The sequence below is a fragment of the Alternaria alternata genome (assembly GCF_001642055.1).
Source record: "Alternaria alternata strain SRC1lrK2f unplaced genomic scaffold CC77scaffold_4, whole genome shotgun sequence".
Lineage (NCBI taxonomy): Eukaryota > Fungi > Ascomycota > Dothideomycetes > Pleosporales > Pleosporaceae > Alternaria > Alternaria alternata.
Genome location: NW_017306193.1, coordinates 245,436 through 270,745, shown reverse-complemented (window position 1 = coordinate 270,745; position 25,310 = coordinate 245,436). Strand labels below are relative to the sequence as shown.

General features: G+C 51.1%; 12 protein-coding genes across 12 annotated transcripts; 8 read left to right on the top strand and 4 right to left on the bottom strand.

Annotated features, from left to right (window-relative positions):
* The first annotated feature begins 70 nt into the window (after positions 1-70).
* CC77DRAFT_956302 (hypothetical protein) lies at positions 71-3,503 on the top strand. The gene is made up of 4 exons (XM_018535505.1): positions 71-514; positions 564-1,987; positions 2,037-2,159; positions 2,209-3,503. The coding sequence occupies exons 1-4, from the start codon at positions 361-363 to the stop codon at positions 3,211-3,213; spliced, it is 2,706 nt and encodes a 901-aa protein (XP_018389074.1). The 5' UTR covers positions 71-360; the 3' UTR covers positions 3,214-3,503.
* Positions 3,504-4,011: 508 nt separating this feature from the next.
* CC77DRAFT_1005898 (hypothetical protein) lies at positions 4,012-4,860 on the top strand (the record flags this gene model as incomplete). The annotated part of the gene is made up of 3 exons (XM_018523378.1): positions 4,012-4,039; positions 4,101-4,627; positions 4,675-4,860. The coding sequence occupies 3 exons, from the start codon at positions 4,012-4,014 to the stop codon at positions 4,858-4,860; spliced, it is 741 nt and encodes a 246-aa protein (XP_018389073.1).
* Positions 4,861-4,960: 100 nt separating this feature from the next.
* CC77DRAFT_1017311 (hypothetical protein) lies at positions 4,961-6,095 on the top strand. Its single transcript, XM_018524385.1, has 3 exons — positions 4,961-5,191; positions 5,246-5,604; positions 5,656-6,095. The coding sequence occupies exons 1-3, from the start codon at positions 5,164-5,166 to the stop codon at positions 5,854-5,856; spliced, it is 588 nt and encodes a 195-aa protein (XP_018389072.1). The 5' UTR covers positions 4,961-5,163; the 3' UTR covers positions 5,857-6,095.
* Positions 6,096-6,252: 157 nt separating this feature from the next.
* On the top strand, positions 6,253-7,592 carry CC77DRAFT_1017310 (alpha/beta hydrolase fold domain-containing protein). The gene has a single exon (XM_018524384.1). The coding sequence runs from the start codon at positions 6,441-6,443 to the stop codon at positions 7,377-7,379; it is 939 nt and encodes a 312-aa protein (XP_018389071.1). The 5' UTR covers positions 6,253-6,440; the 3' UTR covers positions 7,380-7,592.
* On the bottom strand, positions 7,480-10,098 carry CC77DRAFT_617293 (hypothetical protein). The gene has a single exon (XM_018532462.1). The coding sequence runs from the start codon at positions 9,864-9,866 to the stop codon at positions 7,644-7,646; it is 2,223 nt and encodes a 740-aa protein (XP_018389070.1). The 5' UTR covers positions 9,867-10,098; the 3' UTR covers positions 7,480-7,643.
* Positions 10,099-11,138: 1,040 nt separating this feature from the next.
* Positions 11,139-12,449, top strand: CC77DRAFT_929559 (DUF383-domain-containing protein; the record flags this gene model as incomplete). The annotated part of the gene is made up of 4 exons (XM_018534109.1): positions 11,139-11,159; positions 11,217-11,262; positions 11,313-11,530; positions 11,586-12,449. 4 exons carry the CDS (start codon positions 11,139-11,141, stop codon positions 12,447-12,449), a joined length of 1,149 nt encoding a protein of 382 aa, XP_018389069.1.
* An 842-nt stretch (positions 12,450-13,291) lies between these two features.
* Positions 13,292-14,613, top strand: CC77DRAFT_982460 (MFS general substrate transporter; the record flags this gene model as incomplete). The annotated part of the gene is made up of 2 exons (XM_018536117.1): positions 13,292-13,398; positions 13,455-14,613. The coding sequence occupies 2 exons, from the start codon at positions 13,292-13,294 to the stop codon at positions 14,611-14,613; spliced, it is 1,266 nt and encodes a 421-aa protein (XP_018389068.1).
* Positions 14,614-14,661: 48 nt separating this feature from the next.
* On the bottom strand, positions 14,662-17,073 carry CC77DRAFT_1017308 (hypothetical protein). The gene has a single exon (XM_018524383.1). It carries the CDS (start codon positions 16,970-16,972, stop codon positions 14,867-14,869), a length of 2,106 nt encoding a protein of 701 aa, XP_018389067.1. The 5' UTR covers positions 16,973-17,073; the 3' UTR covers positions 14,662-14,866.
* Positions 17,074-17,655: 582 nt separating this feature from the next.
* On the top strand, positions 17,656-19,812 carry CC77DRAFT_905852 (PAP/OAS1 substrate-binding domain-containing protein; the record flags this gene model as incomplete). Its single annotated transcript, XM_018533619.1, has 2 exons — positions 17,656-17,844; positions 18,022-19,812. Coding segments are annotated over 2 exons (1,980 nt in total), but the record flags the coding sequence as incomplete, so codon positions are not given.
* Positions 19,813-20,600: 788 nt separating this feature from the next.
* Positions 20,601-22,293, bottom strand: CC77DRAFT_896747 (hypothetical protein; the record flags this gene model as incomplete). Its single annotated transcript, XM_018533538.1, has 3 exons — positions 20,601-21,226; positions 21,288-21,963; positions 22,009-22,293. Coding segments are annotated over 3 exons (1,587 nt in total), but the record flags the coding sequence as incomplete, so codon positions are not given.
* Positions 22,294-22,928: 635 nt separating this feature from the next.
* Positions 22,929-23,987, top strand: CC77DRAFT_1028657 (GroES-like protein; the record flags this gene model as incomplete). The annotated part of the gene is made up of 1 exon (XM_018526463.1): positions 22,929-23,987. The coding sequence occupies one exon, from the start codon at positions 22,929-22,931 to the stop codon at positions 23,985-23,987; it is 1,059 nt and encodes a 352-aa protein (XP_018389064.1).
* A 239-nt stretch (positions 23,988-24,226) lies between these two features.
* CC77DRAFT_617095 (hypothetical protein) lies at positions 24,227-25,224 on the bottom strand. The gene has a single exon (XM_018532461.1). The coding sequence runs from the start codon at positions 25,144-25,146 to the stop codon at positions 24,466-24,468; it is 681 nt and encodes a 226-aa protein (XP_018389063.1). The 5' UTR covers positions 25,147-25,224; the 3' UTR covers positions 24,227-24,465.
* Between the last annotated feature and the right edge of the window lie 86 nt (positions 25,225-25,310).

Below are 25,310 nucleotides of genomic sequence, written 5' to 3'. Positions count from 1 at the left end.
CAATGGCTGAGCCTTGTGGGCGCACCATCTCCAGCCTTCCAGCAACATCGGCAACTTAACACAAGCCGCACCTGCCATTCAAGACCTAGAATACGCAGATTTTCCGATGTTGATTACTTCGACCCTTGTATCTAGGTGTACTTGCGTTGACAATCTCGTCACCTTCTTGCCCGAACCCTCTCTCAGGCCCCCAGACCATTTTCAGCCAATACGCACTGTGAGCCTCATAGACATGGACCCAACTATTTTCACATATATCAAGTCGCAACATGCACAACTAAAGATCATACCGATACCAGCACCCTCCTTTCCAACGTCGCGAAGTTGTTCATTTGGTCTTCGAGTGATTCCAGGCACACCATGATGCTGTCTTTCGCACTGAGCTTTTGCTTTGTCCAGCTGCCAATCTTTTGCCATGCCGTACCTCAATCATTCTCTGCCCATCTTCCCAAGCGTCAGGATGCGCCATCATCCGAACTACCATGTTTGAGTGTCATCTCTGCAGCAGCGCAAGGTACGACATTGTTGCGGACTCAGTATAGATGACAGCTAACGTTTAGTAGGTGTCTATATCTTTGCAGCATCTGATGTCTACGATTGTATCAGCAGGGTACCTTTTCATGCAGACGTTGCCTCTCGTTTTATCGACTACTACAACGACACGTTGCAGTTCCAAAGCACGCTACGATACTTGAACAACCCTCTGGACGGGTATCAACAACCATCAGTCGACGTACAACAAGAACTCGAGAACATCCGGGCAGACATCGTCTCAGGCACATACAAGACCCAATATGCTTTCGAGGAGCAAATACAGGTACTCATTAGCCGCATCCACGATAGTCACGTCACATTAGATGCAGGTATGCTAGCAGCTTTCAAATTCGCCAGTCCTTACACACTCTTGTCGCTCTCGGAGAACGGCTCAGAAGAGCCAAAGATTTACCTGAAGGAGGATCTACTCGCGGCTGCCAAAGAAGGTTACGATGCCTCCCCAGTCATAAAGATCAACGGTATCGAAGTTATTGAATATTTGACGTCGCTGATAACACCTAATTCGGAGGGTTACGTTGAGCCGCACGCTGATTGGAACTCTCTCTTGAGTAGTCCTGCTAAGGATATACAAGGATACCTCAGCATTTTCCAGCGTCTGCCGCTATACCCAGGAGATGAACTGAACTTTACCTTTGAGAACAATACATCTCTGGATACCATTTGGCTTGCCTTGTACGCAGAAAACGCACGTACTGGCCCTTTGACTACACCTGGAGATTTCTACAACTACTTTGTGCTTGGGATAATACCTGCTGGTTTCGATCCCAATGACGCTTCTTCACCTCCATGGTGGCCTGCGGATTACAACATACCTTTTGAAGAGTACGAAGCTCCATCGAACCCTGAGCCAGGCTTTGACTGCTCAACCTCTGCAGGTCCGGCGGTAAATTGGTGCAATGTTACCAATGGCAACATTGGAGCATATCCCAATGATCCAGTAGTAGTGCAGAACGACATGTCGATCACTGGGGCTGGTGCCATCTCGGGATATATCTTTGATGACATATCTACCGGCGTCCTCAGCATACCAAGCTTCTATCAGGACGGCCTTAGTGTGGCTTACTTCTTCAATGCTATCGACGAATTCATTGGAAATGCGACCACTAAAGAGATCAAGCGCGTGGTTATAGACCTCCAGCAGAACACTGGTGGGCTGGTCTTGCTTGCCATGACAACCTTTCAGCAAATCTTTCCTGAACTGCCCCTCTATACAGGAAGCCGCATCAGAAGCCATCGGTGGGCAGACATTCTTGGTACAGCATATACAGATTGGTGGCAATCCTTAGATCCTGATTCTTTCGAGTCTCAAGATTCCGCAGCATCAGAATGGATCGCTGTGAATCGCATTAATGCCGCTACAGGGCGCAACTTTGCGTCGTGGTCAGAGTACTTTGGGCCTGTTTTGGATCGCAATGATGCGTTTTCTCAAAAGGTAAGAACGGTAGCTTGTTCACAACTACTATTGCTGACATTGCCCAAAGCAACTCTACAACCTCAGCGATGGAGTTTTTGATTATGACATGTTCGGATGGACTTACCAACCTTGGGTGAACTCGAGCTTCGTCGTTGCAAATCCTGGCTGGAACCCCGATGAGATTGTCTTGGTAAGCAGCGCCCGACTATACATAGTCACTCAACTGACTGTGTGACTAGCTTACTGACGGACTATGCTCTTCTGCCTGCGCATTGTTTGTGGAACTCATGACAGAGCTGGCAGGCGTACGAACGATAACATTCGGAGGTCGTCCCCAGCACGGGCCGATGCAGACAGCGAGTGGCAACCGCGGAGCTGCTGCCTACACTTCAAATCGCATCGATTACGACATCGACAATCTGAAGACTCTGATCGGTGATGAAGCCGCCTTCAACAGTATTCCGTCCCGTAACGACACTGGCATATTCACGAATTACGCATTGTTCAACCTCCGCGATCAAATGCGCCCCGAGGATTTGACGCCGCTACAATTTCGCTACGAAGCATCCGATTGTCGGCTGTATTACGCTCCCAAGAATGTTTACAACATGAGCCAATTGTGGAGAGACGCCGCCACTGCCACTTGGGATGATACGACACTTTGCGTGCCTGACTCCACAAACTATTCCAAACGCACAAGAACACAACGTAAACCCCCACCGAAACCCAACAGTCAAGCATCTGTTCACTACACAGTCTCAGATATCCAACTAGCAGACCCCCTGGAAGTCTCGTTTAATACAAGTGTAGGGCTGATGGACAGCAAAACACCGCCCAATCTCAACACATATCAGAAGTGCAACAGCAACAACAACATCTGCCCAGCCAGTTTGGTCTGTGCGCCAGCGGTGGCGTCCTGTAACGCGGTTGGGGACACTACATTATACCTATGTCTCCAAAGGTGCAATACCTTACAAGGACTCGCTGGTGACTGCAAACCCCAACAACTAGCCCAGTCTACTGCGCAGCAGCCTATAGTGAAACGATTACCTCAGCCACAGCGTTATGGTCCTCGTCTTGCAGGTTCGGCTCCAGCGAAACCTGTTGGTCAACTATCGGGCTTCAGCTTTCCGCCGAAATCCTCATCCACGACGGTTGGTCAAGGCGTGTATAATGGGTACATTCAGCCTGGTATAGTCAAGGCAAGTAGCTATTATCCAAACTCCGCTTGTAGTATCGTCTAGTGCGCGTTACAAATCGAGTGGCAGTCTTCGTTCTGCCAGCAATCTCACCTCTAGATGAATATTCCGATAAAACATAATATGAGAACACTGTAAGAACCTTGAAGTCTGCATTCTTACACCAACAGGAAGTAACAAGGAAATTGTTAAATTTGTTGAATTGAGATACTGTTGTAAATACGCAGGAGGTAATCCCTATAACCTTCCTACTCTCCTATGTTTCTTTGTTATGAGGTTTTACTGTATAGCCGCTTGCCATAATCAACAGAGCTACCATATTAGCAGTCAAGCCCATACGGAATGTCAGTTCGACAACCAAAGCAATGGTCTTCAGCAATCCAAAGTGATTCTTTCTTACGCGCTTGATGCACGTTGCAAGGCTGTATGATGTCAAACTCCTTTCAGGAGATGTTTTTACCAGGTAAATGATAACAGAATCTCAGAATATGTGCTCTAATTACTGGTACGTTTCTCTATGCATGAACGCGGCACGGCAACACCACCATGCAGCAGCCACACAATGTGGTCAGGATTCATTCGATAATGACAGCTCAGAGTCCCCGTTCCCTGCAGTGTAACTTGATGCAGCCATTGGAGTAGAAGTATTGCCGCCATTCGACTGTTCTAGTCAGTTGTCGACGTGGCGTCAGGGATCGCGGGTTTCCCGAACCCTCAATGGTCTGATTGCCAATCTGTCTCGGTTTGCTGCAGGATTCCATATGCACCCCACGTCTGGAAACAAGAAGTTCACTACTACTTGCAATGCCCCAGGACTTTGGTGAGCTGATGAGCTGCTTCAACATGGTCCGTCAACGAAACCCTCGCGCTCGTAAGTGTTTTTTTTTTTTCTCAAACATCAGGCATTTTCACAGTATAACGCTTTGTCCTAGAACTTGCAGCTTCTATTGCAACCCCAAACGGTGCTAACACACCATCCACTGCGAATACACGCATGCCAAATCAAGCTGAAACGTGGTTCTTGAGCTTTGCACTCTTCGTGTACGACCCGACCGCCAGCATCAGGAGTAACTTCGACCGACTATCATCACAGCGCAAGTGGGGCGACAAGCTTCGAAGGAAGCATTGGACAAACTGTCAGGCAGCTTCAGCAGCCCTAGATCACGATGATACGGATAACGATGTCCATACCCAAACCCCAAGTCAGGCTGGTGCATGGTTCCAGAAGTTCCCACCTTTCGTGTACAACCCGACGGCTGGAATCAGGAGCAATTTCGAGCGCCTAGCGGCGCAGCGCAAGTGGGCCGGAAAGACTGTGAGAAAGCGCTGGGCTGAGTGTCAGGCGGAAGAGTTCGACTATGCATATGGAACAGATACGACGAAGCTAGAAACCTGGCAGAATCTCTGTCGCGAGGTACACGTTAGCGATCCACCAGGCAGTATCACCCAGTGCAAGAGGGTAAACAAGTCGCAAGCAACTGGGAACTTGTTGCTAACTGCATGTAGGTGCTTGGTAGCCGGAATGTCTTGGTCAACCTGGTTAATCTTATCGATCATCGTAACATTGGTGTTGAGGTCATCCGGTTTAAGAACTACTACAAGTTCCGGGAATATACATCACCGGACAACATTTTTCCTCGAGGGAGGGCGAAACAGGACGGTTTCATAAGCGCGTTGTTGAGGAAGCTATGATAGATAAAGCATGTGCATGTTAGCGACATGTTAGGGTTGGAAGGAATGACAAGGAAATGCAACACCACAAGTCCTGCGCGTGAAAATGACCCTGAGAGACGGATTACTTAATGTGCATGACTCAGCGGCGTACGGCCGCTTGGCGACGCGTCAACATTCATTCTACGCTTTCTGGCCTTTCTTTTTCCTTGGGAGCACCACAAATCGCGGTCTAGTGGAACGCGACACGTCGGGCAACGCTCTTAACCAAAGGGCCCGCATTCCCGTGCACCACTATCGACACCCCACCCGCAACCTTGAAGGATGGCTCGTCGGAATCGCGCTAGCGCTAGTAAGTAGCAATCCGGAAAGAGCAATACCTAAGCGACGTACTTACATTAAACAGAAGGTGGCGTTTCCATCGTACCTGAAGCCGTGACAACTGCTTCTGATTCCTCAAGCGATTGCAGCACTCCTCCCCCAAGCGACAACGGTTCTTCTGATCAAGGCCATGACTATTTCACGCAGGAAGAATTTCACGGATTTGTCCCGAGCCCTGAAGACGATCTGATAGCCAAACTAAGTAAGCTCTCTATTCATCAAGGTTGGTCCAAGAACGAGGAGAAGCGACGTCGCGCCGAAGTCGTTGAGTTTGAGGTATTACGACACTACGGCCCCGACAAGTCGAGCCTGGCAAAGTGGCAGGAACTGTGTCGCGATGTCAAGATCGATCCTATACCACAGTCTATCACACAGTGCAAGAAAGTGCGTAAATGATTCTACCGTTTAGCCCATTTATTTAACGTGTTTTATCAGGCTCTCTCACGCGTCTATGTCAACATCTTCAACATCCTAGACCACCGGAACGACCCAGAGCGCTATCCGGTCATTACCTTCAAGAACTACAAGCTCTTCCGCGCATACACCCTTAAGAGTCGTATCTTCCCTTTGGATCAAGCGAAGGAGGAAGGGTTTGTCAAAGCTCTTCTTCGTCCGCTCTTCATGAACAAGAAGTAGGAATATTAGTGCATCGGCGTCTCTGGATACAAGGAGTTTGGGGGTGTTGTAGTTGGAGTATGCGGCGGCGTTCGGGTTCTTACTGTCTCGATGCGGTCTGGTCTACGAGCACCAAGTGGTAATACAGTAAATAGCGCGGGTACCCGAGGTTGGAAGCGGCTTCGACCCCCAACCTCATGGGACTTAAAAGCGCACCGAATAATGAGGAGTGCTATTAATGGTATCCTCCAGCAAAGTCGCTGATCTGAGCAAGGTTGGCGTGATGTCTCTGTCGATGCATGTGAAGTCAGAACTAGTGGGCGAGATGTCCGGCGGCCTTGCCCGTCATAGCCGTAGTGCAACTTGGCGAGGCCGAAACAAAGCTCACCCCGTGGTGTCGAGCCCGTCCACCCCGCTCTGCGCAACTCAGCGTATCGTCGATCCGCTTGTATATGCCTCAAAGGCAAACAACCTTCACTATGCGTTGCCTGTCACGCTTACCGCAGGCGGCGAAGGTGATGTGGCCTCGTGCCCGCCTTCTTCCGTAGAAGCTGCAAGAACGCAACCACGCCCTTTACTAACAAATACCACCCACAGAGGCTACGATGCAGCAGGAGAATGAGCGTATGAAGCTGAAAGATGGCCGTACCCTATCCTACGCTGTTTACGGCAGTCCGGTACCCCAAAAGACAATAGTCTTCATGCATGGCTGCCAATCGTCGCGCTACGAAGGCAAGCTCTGGCACTCGGCTTGCGCCCTACACAACGTCCGAATCATCGCCCCCGACCGTCCTGGCAGCGGCCTATCAACCTTCCAAACCAACCGCCGTATCCTCGACTGGCCTGCCGATGTGCTTGCCCTGGCCGACCACCTCAAGATCCACAACTTCTACGTACTGGGTGTATCTGGAGGCGCACCTTACGTACTGGCCTGCGTGAAGGAGATATCGAAGGACCGCTTGATGAGCGCTAGCATAGTCAGCGGCTTGTATCCAGTCAAGTTGGGGACAGCAGGCATGACGTTTCCTTCGCGCATTGTCCTATGGGCAGCGCCATGGATGACTGGTCTGGTCACCACCTTGTTCGATAGTACCATGGGCAAGGCGAGTCGCAACGACGATCCGAAAGTTCTAGAGGAAATGATTGCCAAGGAGATCCAATGTCGACATCCCAGCGACCAAGAAGCCATCAAAGACAAAACTAACTGGCCCATCTACGTAGCCATGACCAGGGAATCGTTTTATCGAGGGAGTGAAGGCGTAAGCTGGGAGGCAAAATTGAACGGCAGCGACTGGGGCTTCGAGCTTGGACAATTGTACGTTGGGGACAATGGCATCCCTCTTACGCTGTGGCATGGTCGGGAGGACCAGAACTGCCCTGCTGCAATGGCCCAGAAGGCCAAGGACCTGTTGCCAGGCACCTCGCTACGCCTGAAGGATGGCGAAGGTCCGATGAGTTATATATTTCAGAACGCCGATGACATATTGGAGGCTCTGATGGGTAAGACTGAGAGTGAGGAGTACATGGTGGTAGGCGCTGCGTAATCACTTCTCGCCAGCTGTTTGTACATCTCTCGGTACAATAATTTATCTACCAACTGTTCATTGTCAGCATCTCGTGTTGAAAACTTGGATAACAAGAGCGAACTACAATCAATGTAATCGTATTGAAATTAGGTTCCCGTCTGCCACGCATGTAGCGTGGTCTAAATAGTGTCCAGCGAACGTAGTAATAATGGTATCATGCAGAAAAGAAAATCGAACTCCCCGAGTCCTAAGAATTTGCCCATCCATCTACAGTCTCTCACATTATAATTTGCTGAAATTTCTCGTAATCATAACGATGACACCCGCAACAATCTTGAACGCAATTTTCAAGACGAACACCACAGTCTTGAATGCGAACGTCAATACTGTTATGACGGTGCGGGCGACAAACGGCAATTTACTTTCGTCATCAGCACTCGCCTTTTTTGCCTTCTTCTCAGACTTTGTCTCTTTTGCTTTGGTGTACTTGTCCTGTCCGTACCACTCTCCCAGCTCAATGTCCTTGTCGAAACTTCCATGTGCGCTCTCACTACGTGTCGTCGTCGTACTTCTCAGGCTGGAAGCAAACTTCTTCAGCCCTTTACCGGAGAGCGGTGGTCGTGACTTTCCTCCGATGCCTTGAAAGCCCTCGACAAAGGAGTCTTTGAACGCTTTCGCGGTGTCTTCCTTCTGATGTGTCAGGGTGAAGCTCGGTGGTGGGGGCTCAAAGTTCTCTTGACTTCGATTACGTGTCTTGCGACCGCGCGTAGCTTCCGCTACTGCAACAGCCAGGAGCGTGGAAGTTACAACATCAACTAGGAAAGGATTGCCGAAACGTGTCAAAGCACCAAGATTGAGGATCAGGGCATCGTTGGCGAAATCGAGACGTGCGAGCATAGCATCATCCGCAGTGGCGTCTGTGGTCGTGGGAAGCTGGCCAACCGACATCTCAGACGGAGTCATGGATATTGGTCGGTTGATACCATCTAATCGTGGAGGCGGTGGCAGTGGGGAGAAAGCGTTTGTCCGTGGTGTCGTTGGAGAAAGAATGTAAGGATTCAATACCGTGATGCAAGCGGGCTTCCGTCCCATATTCTGCGGTGTCATAGGCATGTTATGTCCATAGAACGCTGTAACGGGTCTGGTGGAAGGTGCGTTGATGACAGAGCAGTCGCCCTCTAAAGAGATAGGAAACGTGCCCAATGTCGGATGGTGCAACTGATACGATCCTTCTGACGGCATATGTTGCGCCCAAGGATTTGCTTGTTGTTGAGGGTTATCCCTCGTCCAGGCAAGGGCGCAGCACTCGCGCTGTGCAGTACCAGCCAGAACGTCTTCAGCCAGCCGTTGTGCAGCGGGAGACTGCGCGCCAGGGTCCGAAAGCGCTATACGCGAGGCAGCGGGAGAATTGGCAGCCGCATCGAGCGCCTGGAGAGCGGCAAGCTTGGGATATATGCTAGTAAGCATGGTGGTGTCCTCGTGCTGCTTTTGGCTGAAAGCCCCACTATCTAATGAAGGCGGCGCGATGAGGTCGAGTTGGGCAATAGGCAGCACTCGCGGCTGAGTTGGATGATGCCGTTGGATAAGCAATTCGTTCATAATGCTGGGTATGTCGTGATTTCCTGCCAGATTCGACTGTGCTACAGAATAGAATGGCAAGGATGGCGTCGTACCAAATGTGATTGTTGGATTCGAGGCAGTTGCTCGATGCATCCTCAATGTATATATCTGTACACTTGGCTCTTCTTGTCCGTTGGTAGCCGTCCAGAGGTTGTCGAGTAGGTTGGACGGCGTAAAGAAGGGCTTTGGTGGTGGAGGGGCTGACGAATTGCTCGAACGAACATTACTATGAGGAACATACGACTCGGAAGAATAGGGCGATCGACTGATTTGCGTCCGGGGTATCTGTGTTGGCGATGTTTGCGTTGGCTGATATGGTTGACGTCCAAGAGGGACTGTAGGATCATAAATGGGGAACATTGATCGCATCGGAATCTCTTCTTGAGGTGAGACGCATCGAGTGGCAGAGCTATTTGCTCGGACCAGAGTCTGAGCTTCAGAGAATGCTGGTGAGATGGCGCGAGTTGGATCTGGACTAGCGGTACGTTGCTGGTCGCTAGTCTGGTTATGCCCAGGACGTTCTTGTGTGCGATAAAAGCTTTCTTGACGTTCAATTTGCGGAGAGGCCGCTTGCTGAGGGGGTGGCTCGAAGTGTGGCCTGCCCGTTGGTGGCACTGCTGTTGTAGCCTGCGAGTTGGGCATATGTGCTCTTGGCGGAGCTGCAATGGCCGGTGGAGGAGCCATTGGGTTGGATGGAGAGACTGGAACAGAGTTGACCTGTATAAGGAGTCCGTGGAGGTCAACTGGAGATTTGTTGCTCACTGCACTCTCAGGCAGCAATGGCTCTGGACTTGTTGGTTTTGTGTGTGGAGATGGTCTTCGGTTAGGACTCGTCTGTCTTGGAGCACGAGGCGGAGGGAATAGTTGAAGTGCTGGTCCTGCCATGATGAATGTCTACAAGCCTACTCTCAATAAAATGGTATCCCGAAATAACTGGCGGGACCAAACGAAACAGATACCGGCTGTGTAGATAGAAGCAAACAAAGACTGGGAACAGCAACACCGAGAGTACGAGCAGACGTCTCGGGTAATCTGGGGATAACGACTATAAGACGAGCATTCTGCGAGGTAGTCCGAGTCAGCGGAAGAGCTGTAGGGATGCATCAAGGGCAATAGCGGTAGAAAGACGGCTTCCCATGCAGGAAAGGACTCTTTGCAGCCAGGTGGTGGTCAGGTGGGCCCAATCAAGACGTTTGTAAGGCTCGGCGCTACTCATGGTTGATGAGCGGCGGTTATATTTTGGGTGGTTGGCTGGTGGTGTTGTAAGCGCCAACGCTGTTCACTCGCTACAGACCCTGGCACACTAGCTCGAGATGTTACGATACCGGCATACCACGCTCATTGGTTGATGATGTGTGCCTGCCCTGCGTACTGGGCAGCATATGCGTGTGACAAGTGGCCAGTCCGGCGGCCCGCTGCAAGTCGGCGATCTATTTCGAGCGCTCAAAACCTATGCCAGCATGGCACTTTCGCTGTCCATCACGGGAATGCGGAGGAGCATATCTGTTAACCTGCTTGCTGTTTTGCAGCGTCGCTACTCGTAGACATGTTGTTCATCAGGTCCTGTACCAAAAGTTGAATCTATCAACATAATTTTGTAGCTGGCGCGCAAGACTGTTAGCCAGTGCTGGTGGATGCAGATTGGTTTTGGCACACCAGCGTTCGGCGGGGTTGCGGCTTGAAGCCACCAAGCTTTCGGCGGTAAGACGAGCTCGCGAGCTGCAGAGTCAAGTCGCGCGTAACCGCCCCTAACACCAGGACTTTTGGCCAAGAAATGGTGCCGGGATGTGTCGCAAAATCACGCAGATGGCAAGATGCGCAACATGATTGATTAGAAGACTTGGTCGCTGGGCAGTGTGCTGGAGTCGTCCGAACTATGACCGCGCTGAGCTTCCAAGTGCTTGGATGTCGCCAGCTGATTATGGAATCAGGTCATGGAGAGTTAAGAATAGGCAGGGCAATATGCATTAGATGAAGCAATCAACGGGTATCACCTTGCGGCAGAGATGCTAGCGTCCATGTATGCGTCTCGCGACAACTCGTGGCGAAGGCCTGGAGGTGCGGGATGCGCTAAGCTTATCGATAACCTTGATTGCAACCGAGAAAAAGTTGGGTCTTCGTCATCGCGCACGGCAAGAACGAGCAGCCACAGCCACGATGCCGTCAGAATTAGAAGAGGTGAGCAAGAGGACTTGGAGAACTCATGGTTCCTGCCAGTTAACGCGCCATGTCTAGCTTGTAGAATTCCTGCATCACGGCAACACGCAGATCAGACAGACTGGTCAGACGAACCCCTCCACCCCACCACGAAACATATCTCACACTGTGCAGCGGCCGAACACCTCGTCGGATATTCACAAGCAAACCCTTCCTTGTGGAAGCGCAACCAACTAGAGCCCATTAGGGATCTCAAGCTACTCGTCAAGGACTATGCGCCCATAGCGAAGAACGCCCTTACCATTCTCATCAACGTCTCGGCAGACGCTGAGGTCCAGAAGGCACTGGCCAAGGACGATGAATTTCTCGAGACGCTACTATCGCGGATAACCGTATGTCAGTTCCCCGCGCATACAGAGAGAACAGGCAGAGGTTGACTTGCTGCAGAACTCGAAAGAGCCAAATGCGAACGAGATCGCAATGCTCCTCGCCAATATGGCCAAGGAGGATTCACTACAACGCGTCTTGGAGTTGAAGCGCGACATACCAAAGGAGCTGTCCAAGTCGACATGGGCCATGGACCAGCTCATGGACTGCTTTGTCAAGGGCGCAGAGGGCGCCTACAACAAGCACGCAGACTTTGACTACCTCTCGTACTTCTTCGCTGATCTGGCCAAGTTTCCCAAAGGCCGCGAATACCTCACTACACCTCAGGAGCATGACGATAACGTAATTCCAATCACCAAGATTCAGGTCTTCACCGATCACACCTCGCACATCCGACGCCTTGGTGTAGCATCGACGATTAAGAATGTCGCATTTCACGTCCCTGCACACCCAGTACTGCTATCCAACCTATCCTCCGACCCGAATCTACCACCACCCTCTATCGGTGCGAACCTACTTCCTTACATTCTTCTACCCCTTATGGGCCCAGAAGAATACGCGGATGATGACACGGAGGGCATGTTGGATGAGCTGCAACTCCTCGAGCCAGACAAGGAGCGCGAGAAGGATAATGAAATCATCAAGACACATCTCGAGACACTACTTCTGCTGAGTACGACACAAGAAAGTAGGGAAGTGCTGAGACGCGTCAAAGTCTACCCAATCGTCAGAGAGTGCCACATGCACGTCGACGATGAAGGAGTTCAAGAAGCATGCGATCGTGTGGTTCAAGTCATCATGCGCAAAGAAGAAGGCGAAGAGGAGGATATACCAGACATGGCTAGCGCAGGTGGTAGCGGGAAGCTAATGGGGCTGGAGAACGTGGAAGACGATGAAGATGAGAAAATCGTTGACGTCGTTTAGATACCAAAGGAACGTCCAGCACAATACCAGTACGTTTCATGACAGCAGTCATATCCTGTGCCCAGATAGTGCGCTACATTTGATTGGTGGTGATATCGGGGATAACAGCGTCGTTCAGCACTGTTCTCGGCTCCTCACTTCTGCCGAACTTGTTCGAAAGAGGAAGGATCCCGTCATCGACTATCAGTACCTCGATTCTTCCGCAATTTTGCCTCTTAGTCTTTGCACCACGTTTTGCCTCGCTAATCGCTCTTGTCACTCTTTATTGGATGCGTTTTTGTCAGAGTACAATGTGTGCAATATAAGCAGATCATGTTAACGAACGACATTAAGGATGGCGGGGGCTGTAGGACGGTACCAGCCAATGGGGAAGCAGCAGCACGGACGGCTACCTCTAGGCCAGCAGAACATCCATCAAGAGACGAGGCAGAACAAAGCGAAGGTGTCGAGGAGAAAGAGCAAGGGAAGCAGTCGATATGGAAAAGAGCTTACACAACCTTAACATGGACCCCACCAAATTGTCGTTGGGACCCGGATAAGCCACCGCAATTTTCTATGAGCAGTACGTCCATATTCATATGATTATCGTGGCCTCTGGAGCGCTTATGAAGTTGAGCGGGGAGAAAGTCCTAGAGTGTACTTCTAGTCCCCCTAGTTTTCCCCTTTGACCTCGTCCCTGAGTGTATCAGCTAGCTAATCACCCACATCTTCCAGTGAACGTCCTGTTTGCCTTTGCCGCCGGCTTTACAGTAGCAAATCTTTACTACAATCACCCCATCCTCAACCTACTAGCCATAGATTTCGGTGTACGATATGAACAGGTTGCGCAGATTCCTACTGTAATGCAAGCTGGATATGCAGCTGGGCTGTTGTTTTTATGCCCTCTGGGAGACTTGTTGCCCAGACGGCCATTTGTATGCGGTTTAGTAGGGTTTACTGCGACCTTATGGTATGTTGTTTTTGAACTATGACGTGCACTAGAAGAAGACTACTGACGACGGATAGGCTCGGACTATGTCTAACCTCCGACCTTGGGACATTCACGGCAATATCCTTCATCGTAGCGGTAACAACTGTTACACCGCAGCTCATGCTCCCATTGGTCGGTGACCTAGCTCCTCCGTCACGCCGCGCAGCAGCACTCTCCATCGTCGTCTCTGGCCTCATGCTTGGTGTGCTTGTCGCCCGCGTCCTCTCGGGAACAATTTCGAATTTTGTCACCTGGCGCGCAGTATATTGGATGGCGTTTGCCATTCAATATATCATCTTCGTCCTCCTCTGGCTATTCATGCCCGACTATCCTGCAACCAACCCGGGCATGAACTATTTCAGAATACTGCTCGATATCGTTAAGATGCTTTTCCGTCATCCTGTTCTTGTTCAGGCTTGTCTGGCCGGTCTCTTCTGCTCAGCGCCTTTTACATCTTTCTGGACAACACTGACATTTCTCCTCGCGGATGACCCATACAACTATTCTTCCCTCACAATCGGACTGTTTGGGCTTATAGGCATAGCAGGCATGCTTATCTCTCCCATATATGCGCGTACAGTCACCGACCGCTTCGTCCCGCATTTCTCCGTCCTTTTCGGTCTTGCATGCTCGCTTCTGGGAATATGTCTAGGCACTTACACGGGTACCTTTACCGTCGCAGGCCCCGTCCTGCAAGCCCTATTGATGGATTTCGGCAACCAAACTGCGCAGATTGCAAACCGTTCTAGTATCTATTCGGTGGAACCTAAGCGGCGGAACGGGGTGAATACCGCTTTCATGGTTGCTACATTTTGTGGTCAGCTTATTGGCACGGCGGCTGGAAACCATATTTATGCTGCTGCCGGGTGGGTAGGAAGTGGCAGCGCTAGTGTTGGATTCATCTCTGCGGCGATTCTTGTTATCGTTGCTAGGGGTCCCTGGGAGGAGAAATGGGTTGGGTGGAGAGGCGGCTGGAGCATGATCAAGAAAGACAAGGATTCTGCTGATGGGAAGACAGCAGACAAAGCGATGCATGGACCAAATGTACCAAGAGATGAAGAAGTTGGGGTTGGTGCTAACGAAAAGGTGTTACAGGAGGTCGCTGCGGAACAGGGGCATGAGAGTCCGTTGAGAAGTGAAAATGGTAGCGAAGAGAATAGTAAAGAGGATGGGATTGAAGAGAAGAAAGTATGATGATTGTGGATAGAGTTCAGCTAGAATTGAAAGTAATAGTTTATTCTGTACTGGGTAGCCACAATACAGAAAGTGTTCAGGGTTACTGTCGTACCGGTACTTTGCATGTCATGTATTATCCTCGACGAGGAACGCAAAGTAAGCCTGTGCCAATTTGTGGCCCCTCACCCCACACTCTCTACGTCAATTCAATTTATCAAAGTACACGCTGGATATTAAAAATGGTTCCCTTTAGACCGTACGTGTCCTCGAATTACGCAGGCTTTGGTGCATTCCCCGCATTCATGAAGGCACTGATATGCTCATCGGATGGCATCTTTTCCAAGGGAGTAAGCCAGCTCTTGGCCTTGTCAAAGCTAGAGACCGCCTTGACAAGCTTGATGAAAAGCTGCGTATTCGTCTTGTCAACGCGACCCTTGAATTTGACGATGAGGTTCTGGATGTTCATGCCCTGGGGCGGCAACGATTCATAGATCTCCTTGGCAGATGGTAAAGGAGGTCGTGCTGGAGCTGCGGAGGGACTACCCGCGCGGCTGCCGTTGGCTGCTGGACTACCTGCACGACTAGCACCAGGAGTACCGCTAGGAGATCCGCCCATCATCATGCGGTTCTTGTCCTTCTTATCCTTCTTTCGCTTCTTGCCGGCGTCTGTCATCTCGCTGTCGCTACCAGAACCAGCGCCTTTGAGATTAGCAAGGGAAGATTTCCGAGATCCATCAGCTAGTTTGTCATGCTTCTTCTTATGCTTCTTGCGCGAAGACTCGTTACCACTGGCTTCTGACAAGTTGGGTGAACCTGGCCGCTTCTTGCTCTTGCTATCACCAGACTTGTGGTTTCCTGATGGAGTGTTGGAGCCTTTCGTCGACGTACCAGAGGGGACGTTGCCAGCCTCTGGAGCCTTGCCATTTTGCTCGGCTGCCTTCTTCTCTGCCTCCTCCTTTGCCTGTTGTCGCTCTGTTTCAGAGTCGGTATCCGATTCGCTTTCTGTGATGTACGGATTCTCTGGGTCGCTGTCAAGGTAGTCGTACTGCTTCTCGCGCTTCACCAGGGCTTTTCTAGTCGCCTTTTCCTGGATCCTCTTCTCCTCGGCTTCCTTCCGTTCTTGTTCTTCCTTTATGGCAATGGCCAGCTCATCTGGTCGATCCCATAGAGCGGCTTGCAGCTGGTCTCGCTTCAGCTTTTCAGCTGCCTCTTTGACGTCCTGCTCTTCACCTTCGAAGAGACCATTCAGACCCTCTTCGTCGTCGGCGAAGTCTTCCTCCAGATTGAAGTCAATATCGTCTGCGTCAGCTTCGCGCTTGACGAAGCCGATTGTGTCGTCATCGTTGCGTTCCCGCTTGATCCGGCCTTCGTCGTCTGCGCCACCACCCACACGGGTACGGACTCCACTCCACATCCTTGCATTGTTTTCTGCGTTGACGCGCTGCTTCTGACGCTCTTCAAGGTCGGCAAAGAACTTTGGTCCGCCGCCTCTTTCAACCTTGGCCAGGATCTTGTCCAAGTCGTCACCGCCGGTCTTGACCTTGCCCTTAACGTTGAAGCGATACCAGCGTTCCATGGGAGCCATTTGAATGGCTGTACTTGGATCTCCGGGGCGAGTAGTTGACAGCATGACGTGTGTCTCTGACAGCTCCGACTCGTAAGTGCCGACCCATGTCTGTTTGTTCTCGAAGTCCTCAAGATGCCACGGCAGCGTCTCCTCATAGCGCAATAGCTGGCGCTTCTTCGCTTCTGGAGTGTCGTCGGGGCGATACTTTTGCTCCGTCTTCTTGTGGAAGGCAGGGGGCTTCTTCATGCCGGTTGGCGCGATCTTGGCCTGGTTCTCTTCGCGGACCTTGCGACGCTCTTCCTTCTGCAGTTCGATGCGCTCGCGCTCCTTCATCTCTTCCATGTCCTCCTTGGTGTCCTCCTCTTCGTAGGTCGACCCCATGCCGCTTGGAGGCGCGCGCGGATCTCTGCGGTGGAGCTTGATCGGGGTCTTAAACTGATGCTCGTCGGTGATGTCGACGTGAGTTTTGCTATGCAGACGCATGACATGGTGTCGCAGCTCTTTCAGATCCTTGCGGCTCACGATGAGCGGGAAGACGCTGGCGCCTTGGTCGAGGAACTGCTGTCGCAACGCGTCTTTCGACTGGGTTCCATCGTTGGCGGGCCCTGCGACGGGCTTCTTGGCCTCGTTCATCTGCGACAACGACACCATGGGCCGGGTAATGTTCTGTAGCGGGCGACGGGGCTTGCGCAGGACATCGGCCTGTGGGCGCGGGCGACGGCGACGAACAGGCGGCTGCTGGCCATTGGCGGCGACGGGCGCGGCGGGCGCGCTGGCGGGCGGCGGGTTCCCGTTGGTGTTGCCGTTCATAGCGAAGGTGGTTGTGAGGATGAAGACAAGAATGAGGGACGGTGGGTGGCCGATAAAGGCTGTTCGGAGACTCAGTCGCCTTTGTCCCAAGGAATCGTGCTCCACGGTCGAAGCGCAGTTGGAACGTCACAGCTCTGCGCTAACGCCTTAGTGTGCCAAGACCCATCACAGTGAAGCCGCCCCATCTCCGCCTCCAGGGAATGACACCATGGCTCGATTGCCATTGTCACCACCAGCCAAAATCCACATCGTGCTCGCTTCTTGCGCCACAAGTGAGCCGTCGCAGAAGCCGCACATCCCCAGCCACGCGTGCCATTGCGCAAAACTGCATTGTGCTTCTGTCTCAGTGCTGCCAAAGGCCTAACCACTTTGGCTAGGTGGGATATTCACGAGTGGTTGCCTGGCTTGGACGCTCATCGCAGATGCGCTAAAAGATCCACACGTTGGGGCTGTTCGATCGCTTGCTCCAAATAGTAACCGCGAAAACCACCGCGCGCCGCACCAAGCAAACTCAAAGAAAGAATCTCGAACCTGGGTCTGCAAGGTTACGTCCTGTGATTGCGAACTTAGCCTTGAGAGGCAATCTTCCATACTACCCATCTTTCACTGCTGGACTCCACAAGATCAGAGTCCCAAACCACGACTTTATTGCATCGCAAACGAGTCTGCACTGACCCGACACCATGGAGCAGGAGAACCCACCGCAACCCACTGGGCTGGAGAACCAGTTGCGCAATATGATTCTCGGCAACGTTAGCATAGCTGGTGGACAGTCTAGCCAAGATGTCCCCTCAGCATATCGTGGACGCGGGCGAGGCCAAGGGCGTGGACGTGGGCGTGGGCGTGGAGGTTTCCACGATACCGCCAATAACGTCAATAGCAATGGCCAGAACCACCCCACGCCAGGTCAAGCTCAGGGATGGCGTACAAACGCTACCGCCAACACGGCTCCAGCTCGAGGGGGTGGAAGAGGAGGCTATATCCCTAACCAGCGGTATCAACAACCTACGGGAAACGCCTTAAATCAGCAAGGTCTAAACTCGCCTCAGAACGGCTCACCAGTAGATCATCGGCAGTATTCCTCGCGGCCTTTCAGGCCTCCCTACCAACAGCAGAATCTGAATGCAACTGGTACGCCACATTCACAAACCCCTAGAATCCTCCAGCGACCCCATGACAACGTTGCACTGCCAGGTCAAGTTACAGTAGGCCCAACGTCATCATCACAGCGTCCTCGTCCGCAAGGTTCATATGCACCACGATCCATGAATCAGCCACGGGAGAACCCTATGGCTCAGATTGAGCATCTGGACTCAGTTGCGGCAGAAGAGATTCCGAAGGTAGAGATGTCCATGTCCGAGTTGGACGCCAAGGAAGATTTTCGAAAATACTTGGAAACGATCATGCAAAAGGCCTTTGCTCGAGACTACACTGGTGACATTGCGACCATTTCCTTGGTAGGCTTTGGAAGTTTAGCTTCAGGCTTTGGTATGCCCGGCTCAGACATGGATTTGGCTGTAGTACCAGAGTGGAAAGATCCAGCCAGAGCTAGTGATATCACGATCGACCGCGGTATTCCTCGTCTATTGGAACGAGCGGTCCTCGACGCCAAGCTCGGTGGCCGTCTGCTGACGAGGACAAGAGTGCCCATTTTGAAGATATGTCAGACACCGACCGAGACCCTATATAGAGCTCTCGCTGAGGAACGCCAGAAGTGGGACGAACTCCCAGAAGAGGAGAAGTATCCTTCAGACCTACCACAAGAACCTACTCAGCCACCAAAGCCGCTGGTGGATGCCGATGGATCGAAGGCTCCAGACCTGGCGGCGCAAGTAGACAGCTCCAACTTTGGTGACGACTTCCCTACCTTGGGGGCTGCGGCGACAACAAAGAAACGACAAAAAGCTCCCACAAACGCTGAGGTGCCCCAGGAAAACTCTTCTGTCCTAGCCACCAAGTCAGAGGATAAGATCAGCGACGGGACTGAAGATAAGACCAAGAGAGATCAGCATCATCGTCACGAGAAGCAGTGGACACGAGAGAAGGTTGTGGGTCCTCTCGACTTCCCAAAGACAGGTTGCGGAATTCAATGTGACATTAACTTCGAGAACCCGCTCGGCATCCACAACACCCATATGCTTCGATGCTACTCGTTAACTGACCCGCGTGTCCGACCCATAGTTCTCTTTGTCAAGTCTTGGGCCAAGCGACGTAAAGTCAACAGCGCATACTCCGGTACTCTCAACTCGTACGGATGGGTGCTCATGGTACTGCATTACCTGGTCAATATCGCGCAACCACCAGTATGTCCGAACCTTCAGCTCTCCGTCCCGCTCCCAAGCGACGCAGAAGCCCTGGAGCAGTTCTTCAAGCATACAACTATTGCAGGCTATGAGGTACGTTTCTGGCGCAATGAACCGGAAATTATGCAAGCCGCAGAAGCTGGTCGCCTTTCGCAAAATACACAGTCCATCGGTTCATTACTACGTGGATTCTTCCAGTACTATGCTTCTCTTTCTGGGTACGGCTATGGACCTAAACCTCCCCAGTTCTACTGGACTAACGAAGTCATCTCCCTTCGGACGCCTGGCGGTATCTTGTCGAAGCAGAGCAAGGGTTGGGTGAGCGCAACAACCAAGATTACAGCTGAGAAGAAAGTTACCAACCGGTACCTCTTCGCCATTGAAGATCCTTTCGAGACCGACCACAATGTTGCAAGGACAGTCACTCACCGTGGTATCGTCGCTATTAGAGACGAGTTTAGAAGAGCATGGAGGATACTCAAAGCCATCGGACAGGACACAGAGCCTGAAGGCGGAATCTTCGACGAGGTCGTGGAGCAACCGCCTATTCCGAAACCCGAAGAGGTCCAAAAGGGCAATATCGAGAATCTTGGTGTTGATGGGGAGACGAAAGGTGAAGGAGTCCATCAAACGATTGGAGTGTAAGAGGTCTGTTTCTCTTCCTGGCTCGGTCAGATTTGAATCCTACGGTACTGGGCAGATGTTAGACTATTGTATTAGTTGCAACACGTATGTGTATTATCGAAAGGTGTTCAACTGGATGTGGTGCACGGGCACTGATGATAACGAAGATGCATGGAATAACGACTTCACGAGATGGATACGCTAGGCAGTTCGAGTTTGCTTTCAGAAGTTTACACCTGCTTCACTGTATTACCATAGATGTAGAAATAATCATGATCAAATTCGCGATTTGGACAGCCTCCTTCTCAGAGTTGGAGCCATCCCTCCCACTCCTGCTCCATCTCAAAGAATGCGTCAAAGGCTGTGCTGACGGAGCTCCCCTGCATACTTTGAAAAGCTTCTGTCTGTGAACGGTCTTGATCTGCCGGTGGATCGAAGCTCTGGCCGTCTTCATAACTCATGTCTGCCAAGACTGACGAGGTGAAGCCAACGCTTGCTTCAGATGATTGTGCGTTATCTGCGCCGTTATTTTCCGACCTACTATGCAGTCTACCAAGAACAACATCCATAGTATTCAAAGCTGTCTGAGCTTCTTTCGAGAACACTTTCTGCGGCTCCCAGACACTTCTCGATCTCTCGAGCGCCTCTACGCTCTTCATAGCGACCTTTCCACCGATCAGCCCCTTCTTGATGTCATCATCCAAGTTGAAGCACAACACAGTCGTGGCAAGCAAGAACTCGGATTGAACCAAAGAAAGAATCTTCCATCGATCAGTATATAACATACGCCCCGGCTGGCACTGCTCAAATAGCTCAGCCTGTAGTTGTAACATCTCCGTAGCCGCATTCACGCATGTCGTATGTGAAATGCTGTACTTGCTATTTGCCTTCGCAAGAATCATGAACTTGCGGTGAAGGGTGATCTGTGCATGATGATAAGACATCGCCATATAAATACGGCGGGTGATGAGCTCAGCACCGTCTAAGACAGACCGTTGCATGGATTTCAGCTCGAGTATAGGAGGCTTCTGTGCGTATGCAGTATTGAGCAATACATCCAAACGCATTGCTTCCTCGTAGTCTCGCTGCTTAGATGACGTAGTGAAATCGCAGATCATTCCGTAGACGGAGACAATTCTACTCTTGTAGACCAGGAATTGAGCAAGCGTGTGTTCATTTTGTGGTCTAGCGGGCGGCAATACGGTTGAAGTGTCGTCGAAGTCGTCGTCAAGAAGGTTACGAGGTTCAGCGGTATCGCATTGAGTCTCTTTGATGATGCGCGGAAGGCCGACCTGGGAAGCAGATGCAGTGTCGAATTGTGTGAGTACTAAATGTAGTTGTACGAAGTCAGTATAATTCCTACATGCAGTTTGTACAGAGAAACTTACTGTACCAAGTACGCCGGCGCATTTCTGCCTCGTAAACACTGATGTTTGGGAAATGCGAGCCGTCACGATGATAGCCCATCTTGAGCGCTACACGTATAATGACACCTGTCAACTGCCAGCATCCGTGTTGTGTGTCTTCGCCTTGAAGGTATTCGGTCTGCAGAAAGGCCAAAAGAGCTTCAATAGTATGCGGCGCTCCCTTCATGTAATTGCCTAGCCTCAGGCACTGTATCATCTTCTCTCGTGAGATTATGACTATGCTACGATATTCGGATGCCGTCGTCTCATCAAGTGAGCCTGCATCTCCATTGATGAAGAGGGTACAATACGCCACAGTGTACATCATGCCATATAGTATGGTCAGCCACATGGTCGATGTCGAAAGTGGGTCCTCCCAGAAAGCCTCATATTGTTTGAAGAAGACCCCGCGATGAACAACAAGGGAAACGGGCATATCGGCCCACTTGAAGTACTTCGATATCATGCTGTCGACAACGATACGAGGTGGAATCGTAGCAATGATATCCATCTTCGTGGTTGGATATGTCTGAAGAAGAAACAGATCGTTACCAGGAAGTACCGGGTCAGTATAGGGATCCCCTAAATCTTCGGGATGTTGCTGCACCATGCCCTTCAGATCACCGATTTCATCGAGGATGGCTTTCCAGTGATCACTCTCTACGTAAGAGGACTCATGGTTCTCCAGATTCATACTCCCAACCCCGTATGTGAGAGGATCTGTATCACCGGCGACATCAGTAGCCATGGGAAACGCCACGCTGTCAGGCAATGGAGCATTGAGTTTGCTTTGTTGCTTATCAAGCAAAGACCGAACCAGTGATTCGAGTTGGTCGATTCGTTCCTGAAAAATCTTTCGGGTGGCAGTGTCCATTGGTGGGTCTCTTTGTGAAGCTCGAGGAACCTGAGACAGAGGAAACGTGCATATCGTTGCCTGCCCTAACCGGATGCAACTCCCACATGGCTTGTTGCGGTCACAACGGAGTCTGAATGCGAGTCAGCAGCAATTGTTCAGTATAGAGAGATGAACGGTTTACTCGCTTTCGCTTCCGGCAAAAGTCGCAAGACAGCTGAACCTTTTCTCGGCCTCTCATCTTCTCCAGTAGCCGTGCGGAGGAAACGGGGGAACTCGTCATGTCCTCGAATTGCTTCTCCTTTGGTCAGGAGATGAGGACTGGAATGAGTTTTATTGCAATTGTGAGCATGCCCCTTGACAGCGCCCGCGGGCACATCAGCCACTCATGATGTGCACGGATCATATTTCCATCGCATAATGTACACTATATCGCTCATTCTTCCCGTTGGGGTATGTAAGCGTCAGCGTACCTGGTATGAGCCAGTAATCTTCTGTGGCTGGAAAGTAGGTCCAAACGGACGTCCGCTTGACGCTGATTGGCACATTGTATCTCATCCTTGAAAGCACACAGCAGGCAAGCATGAAAACTAACGTTGATATTTGTATAGAATAACCAAGGAAGTAATATTTAAACAAGCTCCAAGGAATCACATATTCCACTCTCTTACTTCTCGATATCTTGAGGACAAGTAACTACCACTTCAAAGACCATATCCTATACAATGCCTACCAATCTTGCAGCATGGATACCAGCACCTAAGCAACGAATGCAAGTCGCAGAAGCACCATTTCCTACACCTGGGCCAGACGAAATCATCATTAAGAACCGTGCAGTAGCAGTCAACCCTGTCGATTGGGTTTTGCAAGATCAGGGCACCAGTATGGCATTTGGTTGGATCAAATATCCTTTCGTCTTTGGATACGATGTCGCTGGCGAGGTGGTCCAGGTTGGGAACAAGATCGTGCGGTTTAAAGTAGGGGACCGCGTTCTAGGTCAGGCACAGAGCACGGACAAGACGATCAACAGCGCGGCGTATGGAGCATTCCAGCTGTATACCGTTCTCCTCGAAAGGAACTCATCGCCCATTCCGGATACCACATCATTCGAGTCTGCTTCAGTGATGCCATTGGCCTTCACCACTGCTGCTGCAGGGTTATTTGAGAAAGACCAGCTAGGCTTGCAATATCCTCAACTTGACCCGAAATCGACCGGAAAGACTGTCCTTGTGTGGGGAGGCTCGACTAGTGTGGGCTGCAACGCTATCCAACTCGCTGTAGCCGCTGGATACGAAGTCGTATCGACATCTTCTCCAAAGAACTTTGATCTCCTGAGATCGCTCGGAGCGACCGAAGTTTTCGATTATAATGACCCCTGTTCAGTTAATAAAATTGTTAAGTTCATGGAAGGAAGAGAATGCGCGGGGGCCCTATCAATCGGAGAGGATGCAGTTTTCCGCTGCCTGGATGCACTGAGCAGCTGCAAAAGCGGCAAACATATCGCGATGGCAACATATCCAATCCCGGCTCAACCGAAACGCTTAGTCGCGCTGCAGATTGTCTGGAGCTTCGCGACTTCGATGATCTCTATCGCTATCAAATCAAGGCTAAGGGATATCAAAACGAGCTTCATATACGGATCAGTAGCACACAGCCCTGTTGGTGAAGCCGTATATGCCGACTTCCTGCCTGAAGCCCTTGCAAGGGGCAAGTTCAGACCTGCACCGGAGCCCATGATCGTTGGAGAAGGACTAGAAGCTATCCAAAGAGCGTTAGATATACACAAGAAGGGAGTCTCGGCGAGAAAGGTCGTTGTAAGCCTGAGGTAATGCTGGGAGCTGACGTACTTATGATTTGCTGCTTTCTCTCGTACAATGACTGTACCCTCTGTACTGTTTCTGGATATGTTACTATGGTCAGAACATGATCGCAACTTACAAATCTTATCAAATCAATCTAGTTTTGCTTGACCAAAGTGCCGAATAGTTCCGATGATATAGACATAGAAGTTACGAGTTTTGGCGGAATTGTTCAACACCTAAGCCCGAGCAGGCACCCTACTTTAGTTCACCCTTGCGCACCCGCCCCACGCATCGTCCTACCTCCATAGCCTCCAGCTTTTAGCTAAGACGCGGCATGATCAAGTCTCTCCTGGCCTTCGTGAAGTGTTTGTCTTTTGTCTCCACCGTGCCTTCAAGATATCAAGAAGGTGCAGGAAGTAATCCGTATAGGCTACCCATGCACGCGCACTGTTACTTCGATAGTGGTACATGTTTATTGCCAGAAAGTACACACGCACTGCATAACTTACAACTTGATGTCAAAACTTGTCCCGCACCCACAACTGCTCGTCGCCCCCGGTATGCCCGTAATCTTGAACTGGCTACCTATCAACTCCATCGTATAATCCACCGTGCTTCCATTCAGCAACTCTAGGCTAGACTCGTCAATTACGATCTTCTCGCCCCTTTCCCCCTCAAATATAGTGTCTTCCTCGGCCGCTGGGTCTTTCGATAAGTCCGTCAGGTCCATAAGATACTGGAAACCGTGACATCCGCCGCTCTCGATGCTCACGCGCAATGCGAGGTTTGGGTTGTTGTCGCCTGTAGAGATCTTCTGGAGGCGATTCGATGCACGAGGTGCTATAGAGATCAACATTGGGTTACCGGAGTCATCGGTACGAGGGTTCTGGATTGGTTGCGCGGGCTTTGCGGTGGAGGCGTCGGATGATGTGGCAAGAGTCCGTCGTGGTATGTGTTGTCGTTTTGGGAATATGGAGATCTGTGCTGGAATATTTCTGAGCACCCTGCGTGGAGATGAAGGCGCAAGAAAGTCGAGGAAAGGCGACTGCGAAGTGGCGCCTGAGGACACTCTGCTGTACGCTCGCGTGGATTGGATCGCGGCAGTTGTAGAATGGGCGGATCCTTTTGCCATCGTCCTCCTCGCTATTCGCAGGCAAGATGCGCACATGGTTGAAGTGGACGCCATTGTTGCGATATCGAGGTTGTGGTGAGATGAAGGTTCATGAATCTGAGGTCATGGCTAAGAATGTCACGGCCGACGAGACCCAATCAGACGCGCCCACCGACTGAGAGTTCTAGATCGCTTAGTCATACGATGACCCCACCTTGTACCGCCACTATTAGTCGTAC